The 27,688-nt window shown below is 40.3% G+C and overlaps 1 protein-coding gene across 1 annotated transcript in view; it reads right to left on the reverse strand.

Annotated features, from left to right (window-relative positions):
- pcdh9 (protocadherin 9) overlaps positions 1–27,688 on the reverse strand; it is a gene marked incomplete at its 3' end in the record, with an annotated part of 233,267 nt that overhangs the window by 161,626 nt on the left and 43,953 nt on the right. Inside the window, exon 3 of the mRNA XM_080439051.1 lies at positions 5,523–5,624. Within this exon, the coding sequence (XP_080295177.1) occupies positions 5,523–5,624 (102 nt within the window). The remainder of the gene's footprint in view (positions 1–5,522; positions 5,625–27,688) is intronic.

Consider the following 27,688-nt stretch of genomic DNA (forward strand, 5'->3'; position numbering starts at 1 on the left):
GGTTTTCAAAGTAGTTTGCGTTGGTTTTATACCGCTGGTTTTCTCCGGTGTCCAAGCCATTCATTGTATTTAGATTTCCCCAGTTGTATCAGTAGATCGTCTGCTCCCCTATAGGCAAAAGGGAAAGTGCTTTTGGAGGTGCATAGAGGGCCCTCAACAAGCGATTCCAATTTGGGGTTGATTGATGTCGTGTTAATTTTTTACAAGATCTGTAGGAGTAGTAGCTAAACATGTTCAGAATGTTTGGCTCAACTATCTATAACTCAAGAGTTATAGTTCAAAACAACATAAAATGTCTAGGTATAGCGCTACCATGTGGCCAATTTGAAAAAGAATATTGAATGTCCAAACGATTCCTATTATTCAAACAAAACCATTATGACTATATTAACAATAGTTTAAATAATGATAGACTGATAGAGTTTTATTTTCTACAACATTTGAAATACACTCACTTTGAACAGTTATTTAAAATGATGGATAACCAGTAACCAAACTCCAATCATTATTATGCAGGCCATGGTAAAAATCTAAACATTTCGCCCTACGGTATCATCTTATCAGTGCTGTGTATTTATGGTCTGATGGTTTTGACGACCAAGCCATGAGTTTCATCTCTGGAACACGTTGCCATCTTCTGCTCTGCTGAATATGCCATTATGTTTCCCTTGTCTCACACTAACAGTGATGCTCAGGAATTTCTTATGCAAACAACATTGTTGAAAAAGCTATGCACCACGGTGCAGTACCCCATGAGGAATTTACGCTAGTGATCCATAACCCTGCTCTATAATGCCCGAAACAACGGCTCGCTCACATACAGTATATTGTATTATTTGTATTTATTTATTTCTGCTTGACATTCAGTGATGGAATTGAGATATACCAGCCCCCTGTGCTGTAATCTAGATCATCTGAGCTGTGTATGTTCACCTCAATGAAATACTATTAGTGTAGACACTGTTGCCCCAGACCACCAACAAAATCACCTCTGTCATATCAGCTAATACATAAATATAACTGAGCACAGCACACCACCACCACAGTCTCTTTCAAATGACCACACACTGTCACTGTTAATAGATGGGAATGTCAGTAATGCTGTGCTAATCTGATTATCAGATTTGGTCAATAGATACGTTTCAGAGAATAACACATTTATCCCATGTGTAAATGTCATAATTATATTTGTCACTGGCTCATTTTCGGTTTCTATAATGACACTTTCAGGGATTGTTTTTGACAATGTGCCTCGTGTCACCTTGCTGCTGACAGCATAACAATCTGCAACCAAGAAGTCACAATTGACAGTTAATTTTAGTAGACTCCATTGGATCCTCAAACTTTCTGCTAAAGCTGCCAACTCCACCAAAGGGGGGTGGAGTTAGCTGGTTTTGCTGACTCCAGGCTCCACAACCTTTTGACATCCAACCTCATTGTGAGCTTGGAGGTCCATTCAGCTGTTCTTATCAATGATGAACAAAACCTCCTAACTCGTGTCACTTGTTTTTTCATTTCCTGAAAAATTAACATTTTGGAGTTAGCTGGTTTCTGCCCGACAGCAGATATATATAAAATAATCACCTTGATTACAAATAATTTAGATTACAAAAATAATACTAAGCATCTAAAAGCACCAATAGCTACGACCAACCGGACCTAAGTGGTTTGAACCGACTGACATTCCCATTCTTGGAGCCCTCTGATCTTACAAGTGGTGCCTAAGGGTGATGCAAGAGGAAAGGGCAGGGGGTCACCAAAATAAGTAGTGTTCATTATCCAGGTAGCACGAAAGTGTAAGGTTTCATGGCAAATCCTGTCATTTGATTTGGAGATATGTTATGGGAAAGGGACATTTTGACCTAATGGTAGCGCTAGAGGAAAGGACATGGGAACACCAAAATGTCTGTGTAGCATGTTTATGTTTATGTTTGCTTATTTAGCATAAAATTCAATCTCAATATATTGAGCATGTTTATGTTTATGTTTGCTTATTTAGCATTTAGCAATCTCAATATATTGAAATAATATGATTATATTTCAATTTCTATTAACACATTGGGTGCCAGCATTTTTTCATAACAACTTACGTTGGGTGCCAGCATTCTCCCCATTGACTGCGCTTTGCTGTTTAAAGCTCTAGACTCCACGAGGAGCAAATCCATGTAAAAAAAAACATCCATTCATGTTGCGCGATGACCCTGGCTACAGCCTGGAACGATAACATTTCACTCGCGAGTTACAATGGGGGGGGATCGCGCATCGCGCATGACCGGTTTTCCCCACCGGAAACAGATTCGGAGATATAGGTGTTTTAAAGAAGGAAATAGACAGGAAGTGGATGGGAGCCATGTTTTTGTTTCCGGTGATCTATCTGGCCTATCCTTCTCAAGATCACAATGGGTACTCCCAGAGCTGCTCTAGCCCCGCCCGTGTGGAGAAAAACGAAAAAAACAAAAAGACATATTTCACGGTCTGGACCGTGTTCGGCACCGATGCGCTACTCTGTGAAAACACGGTCCAGACCGTGTTTGGCACCCGATGTGTTAATAGCCCACAGTTTACCAAAATATTAAAAAGTCTAATGTCTCTCTAGACTTATTATGAAATTAATTGGATTAATATCAATAACTAATGAGTGCAGTTCAAACCACATGTCTCCAAATATCACTAGCCTATCATTTAATAGACTGCAGACTGCGTACTGTACTTTAAAAGACACAAACATACAACCTCAAACAACTACAGTACACAATCAAATCATATGGGTAGAGTTAATTATACACAACATTGATTGTAGCTCTAGATTTCCATAGCTAAACCCACACTTTTATAAGAGCAAGCACTTCCACTAAGCAATAGCTGCACATATCAAGGATGTGCATTAAAACAGCTTAGATGAAACATCAACAGCTGAAGAAACAAAAGAGACTATCCTCATATTAAAATGTCATAGGCAGAATTGTTTTCATTTAAGTTGTAAATGACTTTCAGTGACAAACCTGTAGGTAAACTGACTTGTACAGGAGGACACTTCGGCTAGATGTTTCAGATTCCGCCTAGTAATTTCCAATATGGCAAATCAATTGTAATAGATATCTCACAGTAGCTAATATTGATCCTCATGAGTCTGGGGACCAATAGATTGGAAAACTCTCAATAAATTAGTAGGACTTGTTCAGTCTATGTACTGCAGTGACATTTTCCACATTGCTAATTGTTTCTTACACTGCAGGCAGGGTCACCGTTTTTGACCATGGTGTGAGTGAAATACAGTATGGGCTGCCTGTGCTCCCGCCTCACCATGTTATGTCTTGCATCAGGTTGAGCGATGTACAGTAATATGTCAAGAGTGTAAGGGTGCCTCTAATGCCATGGTGGAGTGCTCAATACTCAGCCCAACAACTCTCCAACTTCTGGAGGAGAGTAATCTCAGCCAGCTGTGCCTTTTCACTTCAAATGCATCCCCACCAGCCCCCCTCCCGCCCCATACAACAACTCCCTGACGCTCTCCAAATGACAGAGGAAAGGAAATTATCGAACACCAATACAATAAAGCTGTCTGGTAACTTAATAGGGCTGCTGAGTAGGGGCACTGTGGCCATCTTGCACTGAGGCGATAATGAGAGTCATCATTCCCTCTTGGGTTGGAAGAGAGGGGCCTCCTCTGTGGAAATTGGTGTGTGGGTGTGTGGGTGTGTGGGTGTGTGTGTGTGTGTGTGTGTGTGTGTGTGTGTGTGTGTGTGTGTGTGTGTGTGTGTGTGTGTGTGTGTGTGTGTGTGTGTGTGTGTGTGTGCGTGCGTGCGTGCGTGCACACACACACACACACACACGCATGTGCGTTTTAGAGTTAGTCCAGTGAGGACCAATAACCAAACAGAACAGTGCTTTAACGAAGCCACAGTGAGCTTCCACTGAAGACTGCCTGCTCTCTGAGAAATTCTATTCGTTAAATCATGCCAAAGACCAAATATTGACTTTGTGAGCCTGAGGGAGATGCAAAAGTTAGCCTGTTTCATTAATCATATCACAGATCCTAGAGGAATTAATGTTGAAGAATATAGCTCAAGTTAATGTATTCAGACTTACTGCACATCCAACAAACATTTGTTAAGAGGCAGCCATGAAATCTACATTGATCTCCTTAGACTTTTTTTTAATGAATGGCACACTGTTTAATAAAATATATATATCAAACAAATGTTATGCTCCTCTATGTAACTAGCTTTTATTCATCTTGATATACTATAGAGATGTGGAAAAATCTCCCAAGAAACACAGGGGAACAAGGAATTATTGCACAGTGCAACGCTGGCCTGTACTTTGAACTCTTTACATCCACATGACTGGTGCAGTATGTGATTATGATCTAAGGTAGATGGACTAACGCCTTGCTTACCACGCTCATTCTGTTACAGCCAACAACAACAGAAGAGCATCAATGGAAATGTAAAATACATCAATTGAAGAGAGAAACGAAAAGCACAAGAGTGAAATGATTCTCACAAGTTATTCAAAGAAATGACATCTCCCAGTGGATTCACTTATGTCCACGGTAAAGCTCAAAACTCAGAGAAACATCGGAGGTTCATCATTTTCTGCAGGCTATTCCATACAGAAGGTTCAAAGACCATGAGGGCTTCCCTAGGCAATCTCTGTTTGGGCATTAGGGGCTGTGAGCAAAACAGAATCTTAGACACATTAAATATACCGACATCCAGAATTCTGCTTTTTGAATAAATAAGCAAGATGAAAGCAATGCAAAAATTGGTCTTCTAAATAAAGGAATGCCAGTGACTAAGCCTGTGCATGTGTAGAAATGGCCATCCAGTCCTGGAATTCAATGTGCAATGTGTAAGAGCTTTACAGTTTGCAAAGAATTTCAACATCCTGGAAGGGGAAGATTAAATTAACTTGTCCTATAATGGAGAGGGAACAGTGTGAGACTCCTGGTTTTCAAGAAGCCCTTTCCCTGTTGATAGTTAACTATATCTTCGCAGTATGGAGAAAAAAATAAGAAAAAAACTAACATCATTAACAATCACTAGCGTGCTAACACAGGAATGCAAGCAAACCCTCCCCAAAGACGATCAGGCCCAGTGTTTCTAAAGTTTGGAGGTAATGAGACAAAAACATATTACTCAAGTAAAAGTGGCATGATTATCAGTGGTGCTTTAGGCCATATGGCTATAATGATGTTGTTAGTAGAACATTTCACAGCTATGAAGATGCACAAAATATTTTAACATTATGTAGGCAGTGCATAACGGTAATTAAAATAAAGCAGGTCCAGTATACAGACATTATCAGCCATGCACAGATTGATGGAAATAATGAAATGATAATAAAACCAACAAAATCACAACTTGAACTAGTTTTCACAACCTGTTGAGCATAAGCAAAACTGTTTCGGAACAAACGTGTGATGTGACTGGTTTACTGGACTGATGAAAGATGGAATCAATGTCGTGGTAATTGTTTTTGTTTGTTGCTTCTTTAGAAACAGGACCATTAGTACTCACTAAAGGGGTGCATGGGGTCCAATATTCAGGGTTCAGCTCGGCTCGGGGACGCAGGTCCAGATATTCAGGGTTCAGTTCAGTTCGGGCACGAGTTAATGTTCCCTTCATGGAAGATTAAAAAAAGGCCATTAGCATCACTCTTTGAGCTGTCTGGTGATGGAATAATGATTTTGTCAGCAGAGAGTTTTCTTTTCTTTCTTTTCTTTACTTTTCTACATTTGTAACAAGTTTGTCAACTATTTCAAAACACAAATTCAAGTAAATGTATTTATTATATTGTATATGCATTATGGTTACTATAATCTCTATGATTAGCTGTGTTGTGTAAGATATGTAATTAGATATATTATATTGTAGCTAGACAAATATACTGTAAGTATAATCAAGGATGTACTGTATATAACCATCTGAATTTGGGATTATATGATCATATAGTTAAATATACAGTTACTTGGATGCAAAATAGTGTAATGTTTCTGTTCATTTCATAACCCATCACAGCGCAAATCTTTTTTTCATAAATGTACAAATGTACAAAACATGATTTCAGCATAAAAACAAGTATTCAGTCAACTCAAATCAGTATATATAGTATATAAACAAAAGTTCTATGTGTTTCAAAGGGGGGCTAATGAAAGGGTCCAACATTTATCATTCTTCCTCATTATTGGTACACCAATTGAGATAATTCAAATGTAAACAAGAAAAACACATTTTACACAGAAAAAGATATGGTGTAAGTGCCTGGTGGGGAAATTGATATTCTAAGCACAGGAAAAATCCAGTTTCTCAGTATTCTTTGAGCCCCCCCTGGCCTAAATGACAAGCAAATGGAATGGACTGAATCTGCTAAGGCCCACAGGGTCCATGATGTATACTGTAATTATCTGCTGATTCTTAAAATGGCCGTGTGTAATGAGGCTATGCCGCATGAAGCCCTAGGAATAAATCACTGTCTTTAACTGACTTCCAGATGACCAACAACAAAACACAGCCCAAATGGTGAAGAGGAGGGGAGGGGTTATCTGGCGGTGACACTGTACAGGACCCAGCTCTGTGCTGCTTATCAGTCAAGACCACATTGTTAACCAACCATGCTTGAGACACTTATCTGTCCCCTAAAATTAGTCGAGTCGCTTGTACTAATTTCCATTTTTTTTGTCTGTTTAAAGCGATGCTCCGGCACTTGTCCACCAATTCATTTAGTTATCGTACACAGGTGAAGACCTTTCACTGATGTTGTATTAAGCTTAACTTTGTTGGTTGGCAACCAGCCAGAACTGCCCTCAGACTGTCTGTTGTGGTTGGCATGTAGCCGAAACTGACTCCATCGCCTGGCCCCCACAGATACACATAAACAAATGAGCATCTCTTGCACACACTCACAAAAACACTCACACTTTGTGAACCATTCATTAACCATATCCACTTTAATTCACATGCAGTACAATTTAGATAATTTTGCTGAGTACTGTACATACCAAATTCATATGCATAAATGCAAAATAAAATAGCAACATTGCCTGGTAGCGTGGTGCATCTTAGCGATATCCAAAAGCTACTGTGTCTGATATGGCATTATAAACTTAAATTGTAATGGAGGAGCATTTAAATAATATGATTTGTATCGTGTCTGAAATACAATGTTATAAGCGTGTAGCTACTGATCACTGTGTAAGAATGAGTAAGGTATTTAAATAATTCACGTAATGCCTCACTTCAATAATCAAATCCATCATTCATCATTTGCAGGCTATTAACATCTCATTCACACTGAGTCATTCACACTGAGTTCAGAGTTGTAACCAGCTCCAGCAGCATGTATAATTATCAAACAAAATCTAGCTGTATGTATGTGAATCAATTGATTTTCATTTTTCAATTATAATAGTTAGATTAGAGTTAAGTTAGATTAGACAGTTAGATTAGATAACAGTCCTGGAGGTGTAGGTGTAGGAAGGCTAGTTCGTCATTATGGTTACGATGTTGAGGAACCACAACAACCAAAGAATTTTAACACATTTACCACAAACCAGAACTACCAAGGTAATTTGTGCTTCTAAGTGCATAATGTATTCAGTTTGGGAATAGCACAAAGTTTCTACTAATTAATATTGAGCTTATCAGCTCACAGGTATGGGCTGCCAAGCACCAGTACTAACTACAGTACACAAAGAGTGACCTGCTAAAAGCTGGCATTGAACAGTGTTAATGGTAACTACTGAAGACAAAAACCTGCTGTTTCATTGTCTATTATTATCAAGTGATACTAGAATCATCCGATCGATGCCAGATTTTTGGGTCCGATGCTGATTACGATTCCTAGGCAACTACAGATTACCAATGTTTTGACTGATAATTTCTTTCTGTGCTCATAGATAAGCTACAATTTCAAAGAATTTGAAAAAATAAAATCTCCTGTAATGAAATGCCCCAAAAAGGGACGGCAGTTTGAAAATGCTATTAAAAAAAAAACGGAATCGGCTGCATAATTGCTGATGCCAATGTCGTCAAACGTTTTCACTCATAATGTGAATATGATGAAGTGTAATGTAATGACAATACAGTACCCCTAGATGCAAAACCTCATTCAGGAATACAAAATTACAGTCCACACCTCAATCCTGGAAAAACCTGAGCTGAAGGCAATGCGTTGCAGTTTCAGTGGCTGTAGTTTCATGCTAGTTAGTAAGGCTTGTTAACATCAAATGAAAAAAACACTACACTCTTGACTCCCATGCAGAAAGACTCAAATTTAGGCATTTAAATCGGTGATGTCACACACACGGACACACACACACACACACACACACACACACACACACACACACACACACACACACACACACACACACACACACACACACACACACACACACACACACACACACACACACACACACACACACACACACACACCCCCACACACACACACACACACACACACACACACACACACACACACACACACACACACACACACAGAGGGCTGGATTCACTAAGCCATTTGTGCAGGATTTGAATGCGGTGCATTTTGCTCTCAGAAAGTGTGTGGAGTTTACCAAGCAGACACAGTACTGTAGCTTCAAAGTGCAGTTTGCCCGGAATCTATCTGAGACAGGAAGAAGTGTGCTCCCTCTGTCATACATATGCATTTTAGTGCAGATCTGGCAAAAACATAGGTGTGGATATTATAATAGCTCACTGAGAAATAAGGCATCCACGATGCCTGCTGAAGTTCCACATTACTGAAACATTGCGAATAAGCAAATTATTATGAGCTTATTTTTCAGTGTGCAGTTATTTCTTACTTCTGTCATTATCCTGCTCCTGAACCCATTTGGGTTGGACGAGCACTCCAGTTAACCTTTTTTCAGATATTATAATAGCGCACCATTATTTGAGCTCTATTCACATCACAGGTTGTCGAATAATAACAGAATAAAGGAAAATATAGGGAAAGAATATGTATTTTATGGACTTGCATAATATTGTATGGCTGCTTCATTTCACATTGTATCCTCAATGAACTTGCCATTAAACTGAAACACTTTCATGTTTTCCATAGAAGCACAATGCAAGCAGAGGGAGGTTCTCTGAGTTATTGGCTTTATCATTGTGTAAATTCACTTTAGTAAAGTACTGTAGCTAGTTCCAGGCAGATCGTAACTGGTATGCATTCTCTGACCAGCTCAATGTCTGTGCTTCACTTCAGACACACACTGTGTTCTTTTTCAGAAAAGAAAAGAAAAAAAGAACAGAAAATTGACCAATTTACTAAGTCAGAGTGGTATTTTGGCCTACAAAGTATCCTTTTTACATTTTTGTATCTCACACAAAGGATGTTGAGTTAAATCCTCAGCTTTCAGTGACATTGCCTATCTAATACATACAGATGTAGATCAGCCAACTTCTGCTTACGTAACCAGCCAAACAAATGAGTGTACCGTTGCATAATTAGCCCATGGCAAAGAATATGGGATTTTGAATCAGGAAATAGTGTGCTAAGTAAAGATGGAATAATAATGTCCTTATAACATCAGCAAGTGAGCAACGGAACAGCACAAGTAACTTGGTCACAGTTATGTGCTTTGCCACATACAGTCTGCCCAGCATCGTGATAAAACATGTATAGAATCATACAATTGTTTCTATTGTTTTTGTCTCAATGTGCAAGGAAAATAAAAGGTGGCAACATAAAAAAAACATGAAATGCTGTCTGCGTGCGTGCGCACACAGGCACACAATTAGGAATTGTTATTGACAAGGCGAACTATAGTCCTCACCATTATAAAAGACATCAGAGAGACTATGGAAGTAAGAGATCAATGGAACCTCGACTCTAAAATGAAGATCAAAGGAGACGTGTTGAGAGTTTCAGTTCATGACTTAACCCAGCTGTTCTTCTTGGAGTCAGTAACTCCCATATGTTATCTGTAGAGATGCCCCGATCAAGTTTTTGTCTCAGATACTGATCTGAGTCGTTTAATATTGACCAGCTGCCAAAACCGTGTCCCAATCCAATTTTTTTCTATGAAATTAACTAATTTACTGCCAAGGACGAATTTTACGACTTACTTTTTGGCCCACACTGCCATGGACGATTTTGACTAGGGCTGCGAATTGTCTGCTAATCAAAACAATTCTCAATTCGATTCTGATTCTTTCAGATTATTTTTGATTCAAAATGATTTCAGTCATAGTGTTTTCATCTGGACTTTAACAACCAAGTGTAGCCTAGTTATTTCCAACAGCTCAAACAAAAAATGATATAATACCAGAGAGGGTTGTGTAAGAATTCTTGGCTTTGATGGAATCTTAACACCTAATCTTGGAAGATTAGGTGTAGTTCTATTTGATGCAGAAACACAACATAATTGCTTTGATGCAGGTAACATTAACGAGCGTCAGCTGGACAGTGACACACACACTTCAGCTGTGCTGATTGCTGAACTTAAAGTTAGTTTCAAAAAAGTCCTTGAATATGACTGGAGACATGATAATGTTTACTGCGATTATTGGTAAGCTTACATTTCATATCACAAACACCATAGAGTAAAAACTCCTGTAACTTTAACCAGCAAAAAAAATAATAATTGAATCATTGATAATAAGAATCGCGATTCTTAGATGAATCGATTTTTTTCAAGACCTCTAATTCTGACGACGTTTTTTTTTTGGGGGGGGGTTCCACTCTTTGCTAACCAGGAGATCACGTGATCCCAAGATTTACTGCTCCATTCACTTCCTGGTTATGGTCTTTGGGAAATCGTCTGTATATCGCCTCCTGTGTTTTACTATGTCTTTTTGGCGAGACATGCTATTTTCAACGGCCTATAACAAGCGAACGGGGGGTCGCGATGACATTGATTTGATTGGAAAATCAATGGATTCTCATCGTCAGTCTGTCAGTTATCAGTGGGGTGAAGTTGTTGCGGTAGAGTCAGATGCTCTGAAATATGACCACGGCTGTGTCCTAAATGGAAAAATGCTGCCAGTTAAGGCAGCATGGCATCAAGGTCTGTCCCACTCAGATGTAAGGGCAGCATCGAAGTATCATTCAGGGTGATGTTTTTATTTTGTATTTTTTTAAGCTGGAAGCTAAATGACTCTAAATGATAAATTACTGTAGTGCATTTTACTTTACTAACGTAATGTCGACATCCTTTCAAGCCATGGGCCTCATTGCCATAATAAGTGGATCGGGTGTTGATCAGACGCCATGTAGCCAATACCGATCCATCACGTTGATTGGGCCCAATGCCAATCTTGGATATTGGCTCGGGGCATCCCTAGATCCCATTTATCTGGATAATAGTCCTGTTGATCCAAGCCACTAAAAACTGGTTTCTGATGCATGTTTGTGTGACCTTATTCATGCTGTCCACTGTGTTTACATCGGATTTCTTTAACAATCTCTCTTATTTCCATACGTTTTTCTTTTCTTTTTTTCTTTTTTTTTGGGGGGGGGGCTGTAAATGAGACATTTTCAGCACTTTTCATCTTATTATACATCTTTAATATCATCTACATGTCTGTCATCCATCTAATAAATGGTGAACATTCACTGCTAAAAGACCAGAGTGTGAGATGATTTATTAGCATCCCACCATACATCACGCGTGAGTACTGTGAGAAGTGGCAACATTATAATTTATCATCTATCACTTCACAAGATCAGAATGGCTATGGGGAAGCCTCGGTTGCAGTGTGTGATACTGTCAATGCTGACAACAGAAATGAGCTCTATGAATAAAATGGGTTATTGAGTTTGATTGAGGGCTGGTTGCTAGCCCAGACTCCTGTGCTCTTATAAATTGCACATTTCAGGGATGCACAGAATAGTAGGCTGTCATTATTGTACTGTATGACTTATATACAGTATTATGGCAGGGTGAGATCAGCATCAATGCACTCGATACTCCCTTTGGTGAGATCAAAAATAATAATAATGCAAAATACTTGACAACACACAAAATATGCATATAGAGATGACGATAGGAGATGTTTTTTGTTTTCAGAGGTGATGACTTTTTAAACCCCAAATGTTATAAAATAAAAGGCCAGAAAATGTTGATAGCTTTGCAGATTGAAACCAACATTATAAGCTTTATTTCTTTGTCACAACCATTGAACACAGCACGGTGCGGCAAAGCACCTTTCAGTGTTTTCAAAAGAAGCATTCCTGGTGCAGGGCTGTTACCGAGACGACTGAATGCAAACGTGTTTAATTGCTCCACGGGTTTGGTCTAAATCTTTATGGCCAGGACATGAATGGAAAGAAGAGGACTTTTGTTAAGGCTCTGTGGACGTGCAAAGTTCAGTATTGAACTTGTTTTTATACAGTGGTCTGTGAAGATGAGTTTCATAAGGGGATAGAACGAATGCACTCTCTAATTAGCTTCACCATTAGACTAGACCTGCCAAGCGTTCCCAGGCACTGCAGTCCCTTTGGTTGCCTTTAATTACCTCAAAGAGTCTGTTAAAAACATGATGTCCATTTCATGATTAGAGATGTCATCAGCTAAAAGTGACAAACACAAGCTGATGTGGGTGATACCTTTAAGCAGCCTGAAAGCTACACTTATTATCAGTGTGGGAATTGGTGGAGCTCTGTTTCTGGGTGCCGGGATGATGGTGGTGGGTATGAGGCCCAAGATCCTACCGGCCTTCTACAGAGGAACCACTGAGAGCCTCCTGACTGGATGTATCACTGCCTGGCATGGGAACTGCACTGCCCTCAACCACAAAATGCTGCAGCCAAGAAAATCAGTCGATTTGAGCTTCCCTCCATCCAGGAAATATACACCGATCGCTGTGTCAGTAAAGCCCGTAGGATTATCAAGGACCCCGGCCACCCAAACCATGGAGCTGTTGCAGCTGCTACCATCTGGCAAGTGGTACCGTAGCCTCAAGACCTGAACCAGCAGGCACTGGAACAGATATTTCTACCAGGCAACTAGGCTTTTGAACAACAGACACTAAAGGCTTGCTGCCTGTCCGCCTACTACACACGTACGTACTGTATGCAAGCATGCAAACACACACACACGCACCCGCCCGCCCGCCCAGCCGGCCCACACACACACACGCGCACACACGCGCACACACACAAACACACACACACAGGCAGTTGTGCATACACAATCACACATAAATGATCAAACAACTTTACACTCATGTGCACATGTATTGAGGCAGGACCTACAGTACACACTACTATATTATTTAAACACATCTCACACATGCAGGCACCCAACACTTTACATTATAATTTGGATTATAATTTTACACATATGAACTCGCGTTCCTGTTGCATATCGTTGCTATACTGTCGAGGAGCTGAAACCAAATAATTATACTCTTGTGTATCTGTATCTGAGATGTAATGAATAAAATGTTGACTCTTCAATTCTGACTCTCAAAATTAGACCATACCTAGATGGAAATAGTGTTCACACTATTATACATCGAGGAATTACTGTGACTGAGAGCACAAGATATTGCCAAATAGTCTTTGCCAACATCATCAGCAAAAATAACTAGTACAAAGACAGACAGCATGACACAGCTCATGGATTTATATATAAAGACCACATAAGACACTAAAAAAGCAGAATTGCCCGCCTACATCCAGACAATGCAAATGACACATGCCATCAAAAAACATGAACTCAGCACAGACACAGTTGAAGGCAGGTACAGTAATCATACAGTAGTGTAGCCTAATAAAGGATCATACTTTAATACAGAAAGGTCCTCATGCCTAGTCTTGTTGTGCATTGGGTTGTTTACTCTGCTTGCTTCCTGTTTGAAAATGCAAAATGACATCTACAATAAGCAGAGATGGCGAAAATGTAAACACGGAAAGTTATTACTAACCCCTAAATAAATAAATACAAAATACTGCCTTCACAGGTGCTCATGTCGTAATCAGATGAGCTATGTTCCCCCTGCACCCTGCTTATTATTGGTACTAGTGGAAGTAGTAGAAGTGACACCATATTTTAGTGATGTTATATCTCATAGAGTATGAGAGTATGAAGTTTCATGGTGACAGGCAGGGGGACTGAAGTAAAGATGGCAATTAACGAAATGGCTATGAAAGAACCCACTTAATCCAATCATCTTAGCAGATGTGTTGTGCTATAATATACAGCCATGAGCATATTCCACTTACGGTAGCATTAATAGTTAACAGTACAGTAAAAATCAATCAGGGCATTATCTGGCTTGTCTCTTTGGAAATCCCCCACTATGTGCTAATATATGGTGGCCATAATCTGCCTTTGCTAGCTCTGCTGTCTCCTCGGCAGCCCCGCTGACTTACAACCTGCACTGTGGTAATGCAAATGAACTCATAAAGTGGCCCTGTGTGGGGAATTTCCCTCTGGACATTTTACTGAGCTCAGCTCAGTGGTGTTGTCCGTTACTCCCCAAGTCGATCTCTAACGCAACCAAATCCCTTGACTTTGTTGCTCTTTACAGCTGCTTGCGTCGCTTTGCTTTGCCAGGATCCATGACTAAATATTAAAAACCTGATTTATACGTAGTTGCGTGCCGATGTCGCGCACTGAAAATAGCAGATTTACAAGCTCACAACGAGCTGCATCATGCCACGTGGTGAGTTTGAAGATCAGCTATTTTCAGATCTTTTCAGCCATTCTCAGCTATTTTCAGCGTGACAGCCCACAACCGAGTATAAAACCGGCATTGGCATTGAAAGAAACATGAGAACCACACAATAGAGGAGTGTGTGTGTGTGTGTGTGTGTGTGTGTGGGGGTGTGTGGGTGTGTGTGTGTGTGTGTGTGTGTGTGTGTGTGTGTGTGTGTGTGTGTGTGTGTGTGTGTGTGTGTGTGTGTGTGTGTGTGTGTGTGTGTGTGTGTGTGTGTGTGTGTGCGCGCGCGTGCGCCTGTGTTTGGTGGCGACAAGGGGCCAGTGGAGGCAAGAGTGTTGTGGAAAATGGAGGAAAAGGGGAATGGGGGGATGAACAGGAAAGGATAGAGCACCACAGAGGGTGCTGGTAACTTATTTATAGTAATCCCTTCAGACTGCTGTGTGAGAAAAGCTGTGATTATTATTCTTTGATTTGAAAAGCGGCGCACTGATTGGCCCCGGCCTTTGGTGGTGGCGTTAAACTTTATGTTTATGGGTCCCCATGCTAAGCTCGTTTCCACGCTTCCATTTTCACATGCTAAATATTGACATTCCATTTAAGTTGATGATGGCGGCAAGGCTTTTTCATGACAGAAAATGTAATGGAAATGCATGCAGCAGAGTCTGTGGCGGTAAAAAATATCACCCAATTACGGGGACAACTTGGCATAGTTGCAGAGCAAAGCTGATATGCATGATGCACCTCTGCTTTGTGCAGAGAGAACAAAAGCAGTGGGATTCATCATACCCCTTCCGCCCCCTCCACTCCTCCTCTGAATTAAAAACACATTCAAAGCGAGCATTCTCTAATGGAAAGCCCACTGTGTGTGCATGCTGACATAAATTAATTTAGAGATTATGTTTGATATGATAATTAATTACACAAGTTTAAAAGTGCCCCAGCTACATGTAAATTAACACAGACACAACATCCAAAGTGTTTTCAGGAAGGGGGGAAATACAATGTAATGCAGGGGATTGTGAGCCTGGTTAATTCAATGAAGGTGCTTTGTGAGTGAATGGGAAACAAATTAGGTTTAAGTCCTGTGGCTAAATAAATAACACCATGATCAATTAAATGGTGGAGAAGGATGACAGTCTGAAGCTGAATGGGGCCGGTCTTGCTGTTACAGTTTCCTTCTTGAGCCACAGAGAAGCATTGATTCCCTGTGGCAACATGTCCTTGTCATTCCAGTCAATGCCGAAGCTGGCACAAATCATTCTCAACAACCACTAATGGCTTCGAGGAATTCAGCTTGACTAGTGGCAGAATTCTAATAAGCAGATTTTATGAATTTGGACTGCAGGGACCATAATGCACAATACCATAGGTTCTCCAGAGAAAGCACTGAATGCACTAGCAATGCAATTATCTGTCATTAGTGTGCATCTAAAATGTGTTCAAAGATGTAAAATGAAACTGAAAGAGATGGAGAGGTCAACTTCCTGCATAAAACAGTGGTCATGATAGTAAGTTGATTAAGGAAACTTCAATACCTGTCACTTTGTTGGAAAGTCCCAAAAGCTAATTTTACGGCTGAGCACACCTAATTTACACTTATTTGCAGGATAGTGCCGTTCGCCAAAAAATAACTTGAAAATAATAAGTTACTATCGGGGAGCTAGACCATTGTGTGATGAATTATAAATTAGGCTTTAGGCTATTGTCCACCTACAGTATCACTGACCCTCTCTAATGTACAACATTACGGCTCAATAAGAGAAGGCAACAGCACTGTGGTTCACTGCTGGCCCGGTGCATTGAATTTATACTCCCCCCATCCTCAACTTTATATTTATTTTGTGAAACTTCATCTCCCCACTGGTGTAGAACTTCATCTCAATGAGGGTCTGGCTGTCCTGTTGGGCCTAAGAATAGTGCTACCCAAAGAACTTTCTGAAAAGAGCCTGTACAAAAGGAAAGGAGATTGTTTTCGCTTTGCCTCTATGAACAGTTACTCGGGGTAAACAGATCTTTGAGTAGACAAACTCTCTGGGCTGGGTGAATGTCCTTCACAACAGCAGCCTCATACACCGGGTACTAGCAAAGGATTCAATGTGGATTGTGTCTCGCTGTGACATGGCTTGCACTTGCATATTAATACATATCTCCAATATTCTTATTGAAATTATTTTTCCTTTGCAAAGCACAGTGCTATGCATTGCCACTTCATCTTTACATCATTTGAATCCTTAAGAAACATGACAAGAGCTTGACAAATTATGTCATATGTACTTTTGGGTACTTGTCAAATCAGAGGAACATGTCACACCACAGGCAACAGCAGAGGAGAAAACTGTTTTATGCCACTGTTGTCTTTACTATTAATAACTTTGTCACATCAAATTTGCCAGGAGACACCAGGAGACATCCTGACTATCCATTTTGGATGTTACTATTTTCAATATTTCTAAGGTGCACACAAGCTGTCTGACACCTGCTTGCTTTGCAGGTACTTCATAGTTGAATCTGCACACAAATGTTCATTTCCCTTCACGTACAGTAGCAGTTGCACAGACTGTAGACTGACGATGCCATTTTATTTATAGTACACTTTTGTATTCGTGAGGCCAATTGTATCCCTGGCATTTGAACACACGTGGCCATATCTATCCCTGTCAGGTGGTCAAGCTCGATTCTAACACATTATACTGTAACACAAAAACCCAGGGGGGCTGGAAAATGCAAGTAACCATATCAAATCTGGCTAACTCTTTATGACCTAAATATTTACATTTGCCTAAAGAAATTTGTCATTTCTCTCTCACAGTTACATACAAACGCTGGATAGGGACACAGGCTTTCCATCATTGTACTACCTGCTTCAATATGTAGTGGCAATATCCCGTAACTGTACACAGAGAGATCACTTATTCTTGAATAGATCGTTAAGAACATATTTTTCACATTCATATTGTAGATCGGCAATTTCTGAAATAAAAAGTTCAGTTGTTGGATTTTTTTCAACTACGGCTTAAGTGGTTGAGCAGGCGTAAATAGGATTTGTGGATTTGCCACAAACCGAAAGTCCTATACCCTTTACTTTAATGCTTCATCATGGCAAGTTCCTTAAATATCCCCTCATCCACCCTCATGTCTGCAGCACCAGCTATGCTCAAGTCCATACAGAATAGAACCAACATATAACTGACTATACAGTATGTAGCATGGCCCATGTTTCTCAGTATTTTATTTACCCTAAAGTCAAATTTAAGTAAAAACTCAGCGTTAATTTAGCGGGTCCATTTACATTTGTACACTGTAGGAGTTACAAATAGATAAATGAACACTGAGAATGTTACTTTGTATAATACATCCCAGAGCTGAACTTTCCACAGTCTGCTAATGCTGACTATAATAATGTAAATGGTCTCTTATGTTTAAATTAACATCTTATATAATGGCAAATTGTTGGGTTCTATTTCAAAGGGAATTATTTCCCATGCTGAATAAAGACCTAATAATAATATGTGCAATAGTCAATATACAGTATATGATACAGAAATTATTTTGAATGCGATAGCATAATACTATAATACAAATATACTAAAACGTACATTTTATTATACAATTTTTTTGTATCCTCATCATGAGTATTAAAACACAGAGGGAGGCGTGATCTTATCCCACTGAGTTCTAAGGGAAGTAAGACTTGGGAGCAAAACTGCCTGTTAAACTGAGAGAGAAGGAAGTGACAGCTGTTTCACAAAGCTCTAAGACCATCGCTGCACAGCAATTAAACACTGTATGGCTGCAAGGGACAGCCTTTTGTCTTTCTGTTCTTCATATCTCCAACTCTCTTCCTCTGCTGTTGTCTCTCCAATCTCCTAAAAGTTATTTGAAGGCTCCAGTACCCCACTGCTCTGCTTCAACATTACACAAAGCACTGACAAGGCTCTTGCAATTGAAGACCTGCCTTGAAGTCGACGGATATTCCCCTCTGGGAGGAGCTTACCTTTCATTTGTATGGATGGAACAAATTATTAAAAAGGTATAAGGTATACCTTTGCCACCCCCAGTGGTTCTCAAACATTTTCATGTCAAGGACTCCCAAATTGATACATATTAGGCTGCAGACTCCCACTTGTAAACATTTTGTGCCAGGGACCCTCATAAGAGAAGATTTGTGTTGTTAGATTATATTTAGTACATATTTCTACAACCGTCTGTACTGTAGGTGGGGAGATAACAGTGGATAGGGCTTATGGCTTAAATAAGTTCCTTATTTTGCTGGGGACCCCCTGGAACCCGACCAAGGACCCCCACTTTACACGCTGTAACAGGACAATGGAGCCTAAAACTATACTGTATGTGTGCTACAGTATATTCAATAAGGTACATTATTCTTTAACCAGTTTGAAAGGTGAAATAAGGATACTTCCTTCCCAGCAATAACTCTTACTAGGCTAAAGCGTGCTCTATTTCTGAGAAAGCTGACAGGAAAGTCTGAATTCTTGCACAGCCTACAAATGGAACATAGCACACACAGAGATAACCTTATAGGATCCCCCCCCCCCCCCTTTTTTTCTTTGCCCTCTTTAATTAAACCAAATTGACAAGAGAATCTCTTGTCACTTAAATTTGTTAAAGTAAATTTTTTTGTAGTTGGCAATATCTCAAGCGGGTGAAATCCCTCCCTTCTTTCAGTGCGGTGTACCCTAAGTACATTAATCAACGCATGGGGCCTGATCAGCCATGCAGCCACAACAGATTGCAGTGGTATACAACTGATATTGTCCCTGCTGAGGGTTGAAATCTTAGAAGCACTGCAGAGAGAAGTGTGCAGTCTTGCTTATTTGAGACCCATTGTGCCCTAGATTGTTTGTGTGACACATACTGTGCATGTAATTGTCTGTCTAAAATATTTCACAAGTCTTTTATAATGCACTCCTCCATCTCCGATGCACAGTGGTATAGCCACTACAGAGGTCCCCCATCACGCACCTGTCTTCCATCTATTTGTACTCTATTAGTTCCACACTGGCCACTGTAGCTTGTTCTTTATTAGATGCAATGAAGTACAACAAATTATTAAATGAGTATAAGTAATGGGTACCCCCTGTAAATCTGGGAAAGAAATGGGCATGAATAGCAGTCAGTGGACAATGAGTATGCATACATGCACACTGCTTGACAATAATAGGCTAACTCTGACTATAGTTAAAAATAGTTCAAATTAGACTAAGCAGTACTGACCCAGATTGTGGTGGTGTGTTTATTTACAATGATGTGAACATAGAAGGCAGTGGTTGCAAAAGATATTTGCCTTTCAACACCAAACCATTCAAAGAAATCATTGCTACATTTTCCATCTGTGTAAAAGGATGAGCGTTTGATTCCATTGTGTTTTTCTCTGAGAATAATCTTAAAATTCAATAAATGAATGTACTCCAGGTTATTGGTATATATTACAATAAATCTAACCATGTAAAGTTGAAATTAAACTATGATCCCAAAACTCAATCCCCGGCTCCTCCTGGCTTTGTGTTGTAGTGTCATCAAACAAAGATCTGAGCCCTAACTGCTCCATATGAGACGGTTGGTGCCTTACATGGTTGCCTCTGCCATCGGTGTGTGAATGTGTGATGAATGTGTAACGTTGCATGTTCTAAAGCATTGTTTCCCAAACTGTGGGTCGGGAACCATTTTTGGGTATATAGCTACAGGTACATGTACTTGGAAAAATACATGTGGATGTTTTTATATTATTATGATTATTATTACGAGCAGTTTGGAGGCTAGGTTGTGATTATCTCTGAACCAACACATACTATTCAACCAGCTCATTCCACTTAATCCTGCCTCTTATTGTGATTTTCTTGTTTCCAAAATTCCAAACGGAAAATTGAAAAATTAATTTTAAAGATGTTGTCATATTTCCTTTTATAGTTTGCAAAGGTGACATCTCAGGTATCCTCCAATAATTCTACAAAACTAATAATTCTACGAACTGCTTCCCGGGTTGCCAGATCATGTGTGCATATCCCCCCCACGGGTATGGACTAGTCCTCCTATAATTTGACAAAGCTCTGTGAGGGTGGTGTGAGGGTGGTGAGCCCAAATCTCTTCTGCCCGGTTCTCCTCAGTGGCTGGAGCAATTGATCGGAATTTGCACACATCCATTCACCATTACCATGTGCACGGAACAGCGAAGCACGTTTTTCACTTTCCCCAAATGTCAGCTGTTTATTAGTGTTTTTGTGTTTGCTGGCTCCCGGGTTGCCAAATCATGTGCGCATATCCCCCCACGGGTATGGTCTAGTATACAGTAATCTCTCAAGAACAGATTCTGCTCTGCGTTTGAATATGTCGTGAAGGTTCGTCATAACGTGTACACACTGGGCTACAAGTGGGCGTGCCTTCAGATCAGGAAGCAGGCCGCGCTTTACCCAATCAAATGTAGTGGGCGGGATTTACGTGTCCGCCGATCCTTCCCCACTCGAAACCAACCAAAACTAATTTAACAATAGCGTCCGCGGAGCAGACAAAACCACGAAAAGATATTCACATTTTAACTTGCTCTTTCATCATAGAAACAAGTGGGCTTATAACCAAAACGATCCATGTTCTCTGGGAGAAGTGGTGTTAGTGTTCCGTGTAGAAATATTGTTAGTGGGAATGAAAACATAGTCGCACCACCGGAAGTGAAACGCTGAAGGCAGACCAAAACCCCGGTTTCCTTGCGCACGGGTGCTCCGTCGTCATTGTCCCAGAGCCAAGTAAGATAGTACAAACAGCAGAGGGCGCTGTTTTTCCTTCTCATTTGGCTGTGGGTTCCCAGATTGAGTATACAGTAATTGTTAGTCTAGACATGCTAGTGCTCAAAGAAGTTAATGAACAGACACATGGAAATAACCTTGGATGAAGATTGTCCTCATCTTTGAAGCTACTAAAGTCGTAAAATTAGTGATTAAACCCTTGTTTTTATATCATAACTGATAGCTATACACCATTAATATTAATGAACTTTTTGGTGAAGCAAGAGAGGGCAACTCAACTTCATCTGTGTGTGGGTGTCAGTTAGACGGCCACCCATAACTCATGAATATACAAATCACCAGTGATCTTGCAAGAACAATCCTATATCCAAGGGAAAGTCGGTAATAAATCATGGCAGAACAAATAATATAATCTCCATTGACTACAATGACCTCTCTTTAGTGCCTATTCATCTTATATTTACTACCTAATTATGTTGTCTCAAATCTAATGTTAGGTTGCCAGAATCAAGGGAATTAAAATGGATTTGCTGTGCCAGGCTCAAACAATGCATATCGGTGGTATGCAAAAAGTTAGACTTGTTGCACAGTTGATAAAATAAATAAATAATCTAAACTAGTTTATATAATCAAACATAATGTTGGAGAATTGGCTAAATACCGTGGCTAGAAAGTAAGCTAAGCTACAGTACCCAGTTAAGTTACTCACATGTTCACTTCTTTGTTTAATGAAATCTGGTGGGGTTTTGGAGTCATATCTGGACAGAGATTCTCAGTAGAAGAGAGGGACTTGTAGGCACGATGGCCATCTGTTTAGCAAACCAAGCAACCTTTTTATTAAAATAACCAAAAACACTTTGATAAATACAGCAGCTGCACTTTTGTTTTTTAAAGTAGCTAAAATTGTCTTGGAAGAAGGGTTATTTATGGATGCCCTTTCCTACCACAGAATACAAATAAAAAAGGGCTGAATTGTGGTTGTTTCTGCCATCAGAAGTCTGTTATTTTCTTAAATTGTTTAATTGTGACTTTATATCTCAGAAATATTTCTGTCCTCTCTCATAAATTTGAGATATGCAAACTCTAAACTCTGAATTCTGAGATATAATCACGATTGCATGAGGAATTGCCTTGCCTTGGTAATTGAAGAGACGGCCCAGCAGATTCTTTACATAATTCATTTAATATACATCATATTACTTGGCCAATATGAATGATGTGGTTCAAATTGTGATCACAAGCAGTCCATCCATACTTGAAAAGATTTAAAGTAGAAGATGATATTGTAAAAGGTATGTCTTTAAATGGATTTTCTGGAATTCACAGTATTTATTGTCTCCGCCAGGCCGAAAGGCATGGCGAGAGAGTATGTTTTTCCCCCTGTCCGTCCGTCCGTCCGTCCGTCCGTCCGTGACCAGCTAATATCCGGCACCGTTGTCTTGATCGCAGCGAAACTGTGCACACACACTCCCTGGATGCCAATGGACCCTTCGCTAAGCCCCACCCACTCCACTCTGTGACTGGTGGTGCGAAGTTAGTCACACCCAGGCCTGACAGCGCCTGGCAATCTCTGCTTCTCACCCATTGACTTGCATGTTAAATGACGGCTTTTCCCCTTAAAGATAATCGATAATTTCAGCAGCAATAGCTTCAAAATCTCTTCTAAATCTAGTCAACAAGGCCTGCAGTAGGCTATGCACTGGACAAATGTGCATGACATTATTTCAATAAACTAAAAACACGGGACATTTTAGAGGGAGTAATAGCCATGGATACACGACGGTCGTCTGTCTCGACCGTCATGGATGAATTTCAACCTGGTGTTTGCACTTTCTCCATTTATAGCCCGTACATCTACAGAAACGTTCATATTTCAAACATAAAGTGCTTATCCCATGGCCATGGATGTTACATTTATGTACGGGCTCTCAAAAGTACAGGTATTATCCGTATTGTTCAATAAAAAGCATTTTAATCTGATCGGTGGCCATTTTCTCCATATGCTTTCAACTAAGCGACCCTATCGGTTGGTAGGTGTATTACACTCTGATACGTTATAACTCTATGAGAAAATGGCCACCGATCGGATTAAAATGCTTTTTATTGAATAATACAGAATATACGGGTACTTTTGAGAGTCCCGTGCATCATTTTAACATCCGTGGCCATAGGGTAAGCAATTTATATTTGAAATCTGAACGTTTATATATATGTACGGACCGTAAATGGAGAAAGTGCAAACACCAGGTTGAAGTTGATCCATGACTGTAACAGGAGTTTTCATGTACCGCAGGGTAAGACTACAGTAGCAGTTAATAAATAGACGAACAAATGAATGAATATACTTTAACGTGCGGAATCCAAAACAGGCAGCGCTGTGATTCTGAATTTTGTTACGATTACGGTGACTAGTAGCCTATTATTGACAGTTGACACCACCTGGGCGAGTGAGTCGTGTCGTGTAACTTTCTGACAGCTGTGTATGTGTTCAACAACACAGCCATATTCAGCCTTGCCGTTTAAGTGCAGATTTCAGCTTAATTGGGAAAAGCAGCCTCCAACGGGTTTGGGTACGTGGTTCATAGTCACCATTGCGTTATCGTGGTATTCCTATTCTTGCTATTATGTTGCAAATGATTGTGTGTGTGCGGGCGAAATAACATTGACAGCTATGGCAGGTGACGAAAGCTTGCCAGACCTATGCCAGGCTAACAACGGTTGCTAAGCTGGCATTGGACAATCGCTTTTGGGGTGGGGTTTAGCGAAGGGTCCATTCAGAACCTCTGCCCCAAATTCTTCTCATGGGCCTTTTATAGCGCCACCAGGAGGCCGATTTGTGCAAAACATATTTTTTGACAGTACTCCTACAAATGTTGTCCAAAAATTGGTACACAGTATCTCTATAGTCATTAAACGAAACTGGTCTTTCAGATTTCTCATATTCCATCCTGATTGGCTAAAAATGTCTTCCAAAGTTTGCAGGAGTGCTCCGTTTTGAACAAAAGGCCTCAAATCATGAACACAGCATGCAATTTCCGTGAAATTTTGCACGCACATTCCCATTGGGTCGAGGAAGAACTACAATTTTTTCAAATCAGCCTCATGGTGGCGCTATAACAGGCCGATTCGTGTTTTTACCTATAACTGCACCGATCTGTGTACACTTTGTATGCACACTCCCTAGAGGTCAAGGAAAAACCTTTGCCCTGCATTTTTCACATCTGCCTTTTATAGCGCAACCAGGAGGCCGACTTATGTAAAACACATTATTTTATACTACTCCTTCCAATTTTATCCAAATTTCACGCAAATCGGTTCACATGATCTCTATAGTGATGTGATCACGACGGATGTGTTTGATTTTTCATATTCCATACTGATTGGCTAAGCTTTAGATTGACATCTAAAGTTTGCATTATTGGCTTGTTTTGAACAAAATTCCGCAAATCATGAACGCACCGTCCGATTGCGGTCAAACTTTGCACGCACATTCACACTATGTTGAGGAACAAATGCCACCCTTTTAATTTTGGCCTGTTATAGCGCCACCAGCAGGTCTAATTTAGCAAACAAATGTTTTTAACAAAATGCCTCAAATCATGAATGCAGTCAGTGTCCGATTGTCGTGCAAGGCCTAAGAAGAAATGGCACCCTTTTCACGTTGGCCTATTATAGCGCCACCAGGAGGCCACAATAACCTACCTGACCTGGCGGAGACCTGTGCTCCGAGGAGCACTTTTTCTAGTTCTTTCTCATACTCACAGGAGGTGAATTTCCCATGACCCTGAAGCTAACAAGACAAAACAAACACGAATAACAATGATTACTTTCATTGTTTTATGTTTCCAGTGCCTGAGGGGGAAATATTGTTCAGCTGGACTTTAATCATTCAAGTTAATTTTAATGGCACATCCACTTTATTTTACAGAGTGACAGAAAAGGGGAGGTTTTAGCAAAGGTTGTGAGACAGTCTCCATCCAAAGCATAGCTTATCAGTGAGAAAGCATGAAGCATCTATATTGCTACGATATGACCGTGCCACCCTCATCACCACCTCCAACCAAAAGCAGATTGCTGTGTTTCACCAATAATGCAACCAGAAAGCCTTATAGCTTAAGAATACATGAGATAGATATTATACATGAGATAGATATTATCTTTTTCATATTCCAACAAAGCACACACAGTACATGAGAATATGCCTCTGTGCAAACTCAAACTATATGAATTGCAAGCAAACACACACACACACACACACACACACACACACACACACACACACACACACACACACACACACACACACACACACACACACACACACACACACACACACACACACACACACACACACACACACACACACACACACATTCTCAAAACCTCTCATTTAGATCAGCTGTACCGATCATTCTCCAACTCCTCAGAGAGATTTAATGCCCAAATCTTTTTCTAACTGGCAGGGAATCACATAATTGGCTGTGGTCCATTTGCTGGGTGTCCTCTCTCTAACAGCAGTTTTTAATGAATCGGTTTTACAGCCATTACAGCTCCTGGCTATAGAGAGGTCAGGAAGGGAGCAAGTGACTACGGCCAGTGGAGGACAGCTATATGTGCAGATGTCTGCAGTCTGCATGACAGGAGTGCAGTATCACTGCTTTAATCAGAATACTGTCCTATTTCTCCCTTGATAACTTACAGTCTGCTCTGTCTGTCTGTCTAGTGCATCAAACTTTTAAAAGAATATATCACAGTCTTTCTTTCTATATCTTGTCAACTTGCACACCCACACATGCACACATTGCCTTTCACCACACATATGTACCCTATTTCTTTCCATTTCTTTTTCACTGCAATGGTATTAGCCTCTACTCATACTGGATCCACAATAACCAAAATGTATCTTTAGGGGAACGGACCACATGTGATTGAGCTAGTGCAATTTACACTGGAGATCACTCATGTCTAACTTATGCAACTGCTCACAGTGTGCAGCAGTTGATGGGAATACCACAAAGTCCAATACAATAGAAGGGAAACCTTTGTTAATCCCACAGGAGAAATTCTGTTTCAGCTTCACCCAGCTGCTCAGATGGTCATGAATGACACTCAGAGAGGGGGAGGCTGTTAGGGGTTAAGTGTCTTGCTGAGGGACACTTCGAAGTAGAGTGGTTGTCAAGGAATTGTATGGTTCCCGGTTCGATCCACGCTCCTCCTGGCATCATGTTGAAATGTCCTTGAGCAAGACATGGAAGCCCTAAGCTTGTATGGGTGAATGTACAGTAACGTAGACTGATTCAAGTACTTTGGATAAAGGTGTTATTATGTTTCGACAAATGTATTTATCTTTTTCTTGTAAAATCAATAGAACCCTGCAAATATTCGAGTTGCAATTCCCTCCCTTGACTTTCATTATCTATTTTCCAGTGCTTCGCTTTAGATTTTAAGGACCCCCAAACAAGAACATACACACACACATGCCTTCTCTGGCATCTTGCTGGGTGATGGGCAAGAACACGCGACATGGGAGCAAGCCACCGAGGGGATACAAAAGAACAGCTCACAGCAGCCCACTGCAGAGCCAAGTCCACTGATTTACCATGTCAACATCTCTGATTCACCATGTTCACCATGTTGGCCAGACAATCCATGTAGACAGCTCCGAAGCAACCACTGTGACATGGATGGCAACCCCAGCAGTTGGAGGTCTGCCGAATGCGTCTCTGGCTATGACACGCCTGTCAATCAAATGGCAGAGGCACAATGCACAAGCCTGAGAGCTGCTGTGCTGCTGCTCCAGCAGCTATGAACATAATCTCTTGCCAGCGAAGCTACCCTTGATCTTATGAGTTTATCCTGTCTAAGCTGTCTAACATTTTATTTTTAATTATGGGAGGCAACAACACTTGCAATGACAACCTGACTCCCTCCTACTCTTATCTCAACTTTACTTATAGAAATGAAGTTGTAATTTCTTCTTAAAGTAAAATCCAAAGCCCAAATAAGCGCATCATTTATAGGCTGGAAGGTTATGACAGTGGCAATGCACAAGTTCACCTCAGAGTAATAAATAATTTCAATGTAAGAGAAAATGGTCATATGAATATGATCAGTTTCTGATTAAAGAGCTCCTCTAACCTGTTTGCTATCTGGTTGTCATTTGGTATTCACAGCTGATGTAGTTTCTACCATTTACTTGCAGACATTTATTTTTGATTTGTGACATCTGCATTTAAGGATGGATCAAAGCCTATGTCAATCAGTATGCTTTTAACAAAAAGGGACCTT

This window comes from Gymnoscopelus braueri (genome assembly GCF_963280865.1).
Source record: "Gymnoscopelus braueri genome assembly, chromosome: 1".
Classification (NCBI taxonomy): Eukaryota; Metazoa; Chordata; class Actinopteri; order Myctophiformes; family Myctophidae; genus Gymnoscopelus; species Gymnoscopelus braueri.